Source organism: Gossypium hirsutum, chromosome D01, assembly GCF_007990345.1.
Source record: "Gossypium hirsutum isolate 1008001.06 chromosome D01, Gossypium_hirsutum_v2.1, whole genome shotgun sequence".
Classification (NCBI taxonomy): Eukaryota; Viridiplantae; Streptophyta; class Magnoliopsida; order Malvales; family Malvaceae; genus Gossypium; species Gossypium hirsutum.
In genome coordinates, this window is record NC_053437.1 from 63,770,160 (window position 1) to 63,776,159 (window position 6,000).

Sequence of the window (6,000 nt, forward strand, 5' to 3'; positions counted from 1 at the left end):
AAAATAAATTAGAAATCATCGTAATTTTATCTCAAATAAATTTGAATAAAAACGAAATTTGATCAAATCTATAAATCTCTAACTGAAGGAGATTGCCTCCGACATTATATTAGTTTTTAATTTTGAATAGTTTGACATATTCACAAGTTTTTATGCATTATTAGAAAATTATGCGAAAAATATATCATTCGAATAATATATTATTTGGTTCATTCTTCCAATCTTTAATTTGTTACAATACTATGATAAACTCGATGAAACTGAACAAAAATTTTATCAAAAATTGCCTAAAGTTTATCATTATAAAATAATAATTAATGTTGTCTTTACTAGCTATGTAGGCTTTTTGAATAAGCTTTAGTTAGCTTTCCATTAGCTCTCAACATGAAGATCACAATCAATTACATGTATGAGCTTTTATATATATATATATAGTATTACATTATATCAAAATTTCAATATATAACATGAAAATTTTAATAAAATATGAGGATAAATCTGAGAAGATTGTCTTTGGATTCTATGTCGTAGGATTCACTTCCAAGCCTTTTAAATATCTATTTTTTGTTGTGCTTTTTGAACTTTTGTTATAAGTTGGCATGTATTTAGACTAAAGTATGATATCGTTTGATTTTGTCTAATGATACTAAGTTAAATTGTATAATTTTAACTCTTAGCTAAAGACTTGGTATGATTGAGATTGAATTATTGGAGATTTGAGTATAGTTGGAAGTTGCTTTCGAGCATCAAATGTAGTGCCACCTATCTAGGGTCGTCAACAATCTGGGTAAAGGATATTACATCGATGTTACACCTATCTAAGAGTAACAAGCTAACATGATATTACACATGTAATAATATGTCGACATATCAGATTTTGAAAATAGCATAATATAATAAATTTAATAATTATCGTTTAGTGAATACTGTAATTTAAGAATTTTAAAAATAAAAAGCTAAAAATAGCTAAATTAAAATACAATACTAAATCTACAATTTTTATAAAATGCAAAGATTAATAGTAAAATTCAACCAAGTAATAAATTCAGTAGCCTACGCTGCCCTTCACCAACTTTACTATTACAATATAGTAATAATTATTGGTCCTTTTACATGGCAACTGTATATGAATAACACAAACACTGTTGTTGCTGCTACAAAAACCGAGCCGACCACACATACATGGAGGATGCATGGATATTTGCAAAACGAAGACATCCAACAGACATCAACAAAAACAGGGTTTTGAAACTTTTATATATACGAGGTAGGGTTTTCACCTAGAGCTGGCATGCAGAGTATGATGATGATGATGATGGTGTTTCTCATAATGGTTAGTCAGATAAGGGATAGGGTTCATTGGTTTCGTATACATATAATGAATCATACAGGAACTTCGATGAGTACGAGGCAGGACTTTTTCTTTTTAATCAGGCTATTTTAGTGCTCGCTAATTTTTTTATTGCGAGTGTATAAATGATTGATCATAAAATATATTTAGAAGCGATTTTAAGGGTTGGTATTGGTCCGGTTCCCCTAAAATAAAAAATTATCATTTAGTCACTCTAATTTTTTTTTAAAATTTTAAATTAGTAAAGATAAAATTGTACTTTGGTCTCCTAAAATTATAAAATTTAATTTAATACTTTAAAAATTATAAAGATATAGACTACAAAAAAATAAAATTTCATTCGGCCCCCCCTAAAAAAATGTTCTGCCTTTGCCCTTAAATATGCTATATTTTTATGGGTGGGGATTGAACTCTTAAACACATATTTAAGTAATGAAGTGAACAATCATCATAACACATCTCACACTTGAGACATGGATATTTATTTACACTTGTTTCCGTACATTGAATATATATGTGTATCAAAAACTAACAAATGTTGGGTAGAGTGGTAAGACGCATCACATTCTGAAAATGAAGATTCAAGTTCAAATTAAACTTTAGAGCTGATGTTATTGGAAAAAAATGGTTTCTACGAACAGGAAAACGAAAATGAAGGATATCTTGATTATAAAGAAAACACATGTATAGAAATATTTCCATTTTCCCATCTAGAGCTAGACCTCTAGAATGAAGATAAAATGTCGATTGAATTATAAGCGAAGTACCAAATGACTTGTATTCAACTTTCAAATTTATACTAATTTGGGATTTAATCTAGGTAAAAGATGATCCTGTATTAGGAGTTAGGTTGTATTTTGCTCCATTTATTCAAAAATTGGTAATTTAGTACCTATACATTAGATTAAAGAGCAAATTCATCTTTTGTGTTAAAAATTTCATCCATTTTTACAGTTAAAAATTGGCATGACTAACAAAATAACCAAACAGTTACGCATGAAATGTCACGTGTACTTCATTTGGACGTACAAAGACCAATTTTTAACAATAGATATGGATGAAATATTTAACAAAAATGACCAATTTACTCCTTAATCCAACATATAAAGACTATTTTGTCTATTTTTTAGCATATAGGAAAAAATGCAATCTATTTATTAATACAAGGGCTTCTATAATACTTTTACCAATCTTTATACTATCCTATTGACATATAAGGGTTGTGTCTAAGAACAAAGGTGGAAAATGCCCAAAAGAGTACGACATATCTTACTAAAAAACCATTGGAAAATAGAAATACCCTATATAACAATACTCAAGGGTAAGACCTAGAAAAAACACTTGACATAGAGCCCAACAACAATACGAACAAAACAAGACGATGGTATAGTGAGTCAGGGACTCAGCTGTGAACCCGAACCAGCAGAGGCATCACTGCATCAGCCAAGTGGAGCATTAATGCATGCATGCATGACCGAGAGATTAAAGAAACAAAAGCCTTGAAGTTTGAGACGCAGCTGCTGCCTGGCTATGCAATTACAAATACTATGTTATGGGGAGAAGCTTTGAAAGGCACTTATGGAATAATCAAAGCCTTCAACTCATGCAAGTGTTCTTTACAAGAAAGGTACACCAGGCTTTTCATGGCAGCTCAGTACTCTTAATTCAGATTTTTTTTTTTTTTGCAGGCTAAGAACCGCAGACTTTCTTTCTTGTTTATTTATGGGTTGATGTCATGTTTAGCACTTGAAGTTTGATCAAATATACAATGTGATACGTATATTTAAAAAATGTTTGAAGGTTAACATAATCCGGAACTAGTGGTAGTTATTAAAACACTGTATGCAATATTTTAAGATTGTATCATGTTATCACTGGAAATTTATCAAAAAATTTAAAATTTTAAGCGATGATGCGACACAATATTAAAGACTAAACTTTTATATTGTTAAATTTTAGGGACTAAAATGAATTTAGTTACCAAATTCAAATATTAAAATAAATAAAAAAAAGTACATGTAGCAAAGTGGAATCAGTTGTCTAGTCCAGGAACTAAAAATTATATTGTCCTTACATAAAATATTCAAAATATTGATATTGTGTAAATCAAAACTTAATATTGCATGAATAATAATTTTAGGATATTTAAATTAATTATATATTTTTCACAAATAATAAAAGTACACGAAATTGGAATCGATGAAGAAAATTATGACATAACAAACTTGAGAACTAAAATTGAGTATTTATTTATAATAGTTATAATTAATTATGTTTAAATAAAATTATTAGTATTTATTTATAAGTCTTCCACTATTTTTTATTTTATTTAATGATAAGATGTCATACTATTATTCACTAATAGTACATAAAACGGTAAAAGTATCATGGAGGCCCTTGTACTAGGGGTTGGATTGTATTTTGCCCCCTCTACTAAAAAATATAGCAAATTAGTCCTTTTATGTTAGATTAAAGAGCAAACCGGCCATTTCTACTATTAAAAACTAGTCTATATACGTCGGTATGATGTGCACGTGGCTCGTCATGTGTCACTGTCTAGTTATTCCGTCAACCATGTTAGTTTTTAACAATACAAACAGATGAATTTTTTAATATAAAGGACCAATTTACTTTTTGATCTAATGTACGGGAACTAATTTGCTCGTTTTTATAATAGATGGAGCAAAATACAATTTGACTCCTAATATAAAGATATGCACGATACTTTTACCTACATAAAACTCATACTCAAAGGTTACATCAACAAAATTTTATTCCAATTACATATCAATAAGTACAAGTAATTAGTTCTGTCGATTAGCAATACAATATGCCAAATGATACAATGGAGCAGCCTTTGCAGTATCAAAACAAGCAAGCTGTTGAACAACTTGATTCATCAAATGGTAAGCAAAATTTTTAGCCTCGTCAATACCCATCACCTTTGGATAAGTTGCCTTATTACTAACCAAGTCCTTGCCTGCTGTCTTCCCCAACTCCACTGATGACTTAGTCACATCCAAAATATCATCCACCACTTGAAATAACAACCCTATAAACCTTGCATATATTCTAACCTTTTCAATATCATTATCATTTCCACCCCCTATTATTACACCACAAACAACACAAGCTTCTAATAGCTTAGCTGTTTTATGAACATGAATGTACTCTAATTCTTTCAAGCTCACTGCTTTTCCTTCACTCTCAATATCCACAAATTGACCTGCCACAAGCCCTTTTGATCCTATCACTGAACTCAACTCGGCAAAAATTCGAACCAAACGATCTGGTGAAACGTTATTTGTGTTACAAGCAATGTGTTCGAAAGCAAAGGAAAGAAATGCATCACCAGCAAGAACGGCGGTTGATTCACCGAAAACTTTGTGGTTTGTTGGTTTACCTCTTCGAAGATCATCGTTGTCCATACAAGGAAGGTCATCATGGATTAATGATGCTGTATGTATCATTTCTATAGCACAAGCTATTGGCATTGCTAATGATTCATCACCTCCGACTAGTTCACATGAAGCAATACAAAGAATGGGACGTACACGTTTGCCACCAGCTAGAAGAGAGTACCTCATTGCTTCATTAAGTTTTAATGGATGTCGCAATGGTATTGCTTCATCAAGCATTTTGTTAATCTTTTTGGCCTTCATGGCCATGTATGCTTCAAATTCGAATCCTTGAAATGGACTGCCTTGCATAATGAAGCTTTTGAATTGGTATGTAGTGCCATTGTTGAACTGAGTGTTATTTATATGGATGGTAAAACACGAATCGCTCGACAGATTCCGTATCGACCTATCCCGCTTCATTATCATCCCTAATTATTTATAGTTAAATTATTAAACTATTAATAAATTATTAAAAATATAAGGGTTAAATTGATGGAAAAGAACAAAACATTATAATAAATTGGCATTCTAGGTATCTATTCTATTAATTGAAAACATTCTCATTAAACTAAATATTTATTTATAATAATTAATAATTGTATAAGAATTAAAATTAATAGTTTAATAGCTGTATAATAATTATTAATTATTATAAATAGATATTTAGTTTAATGAAAATATTTTCAATTAATAGGATAACTATTTTAATTAATAACCTATAAGATAACGAGCAATTTAATCCATGTGAAAATAATGAGGTAATTTAATCTTTATAATATTTAAAATTGAGTAGATAAGTACAATTGAAGTGACGCTAACACTTTTCACTAATAAAAATTAATAAAATTGAGCAAATAATTACAAATTTTTTTGAACAATTTTTTTATATGTTTTAATCATATCTGTTCTTTTTGACACAATGTATAGAATTATCTTGTAACACCCCAAACCTAACCTAAACGTTATGATCAGATCCGGAGTTGTTATCTAAATTCGTTCGAAAATCCAAAAACTATTTTGAAACAGTAAAATAATTAAAGCCAACATGGAGTGAATAAAACTCCAGTTTGATTGAGGAAAACTTCCCTTTAAATAATGTATTAGTTTTGCTGATGATCACTTTAAAATCACTTAGTTTTGCAGTGGAATTTCTTAATTTAATTAAATTTTGGAAAACACGATTTGATTTTGAAGTCCATCATTTGCAGAAAGATTTGATATCATCTAAAACGTTTTAATGGTTCTAAA

General features: G+C 29.5%; 1 protein-coding gene across 1 annotated transcript; it reads right to left on the reverse strand.

Annotated features, from left to right (window-relative positions):
- Positions 1–4,155: 4,155 nt before the first annotated feature.
- LOC107903152 (geranylgeranyl pyrophosphate synthase, chloroplastic) lies at positions 4,156–5,034 on the reverse strand. The gene has a single exon (XM_016829196.2). The coding sequence runs from the start codon at positions 5,017–5,019 to the stop codon at positions 4,156–4,158; it is 864 nt and encodes a 287-aa protein (XP_016684685.2). The 5' UTR covers positions 5,020–5,034.
- Between the last annotated feature and the right edge of the window lie 966 nt (positions 5,035–6,000).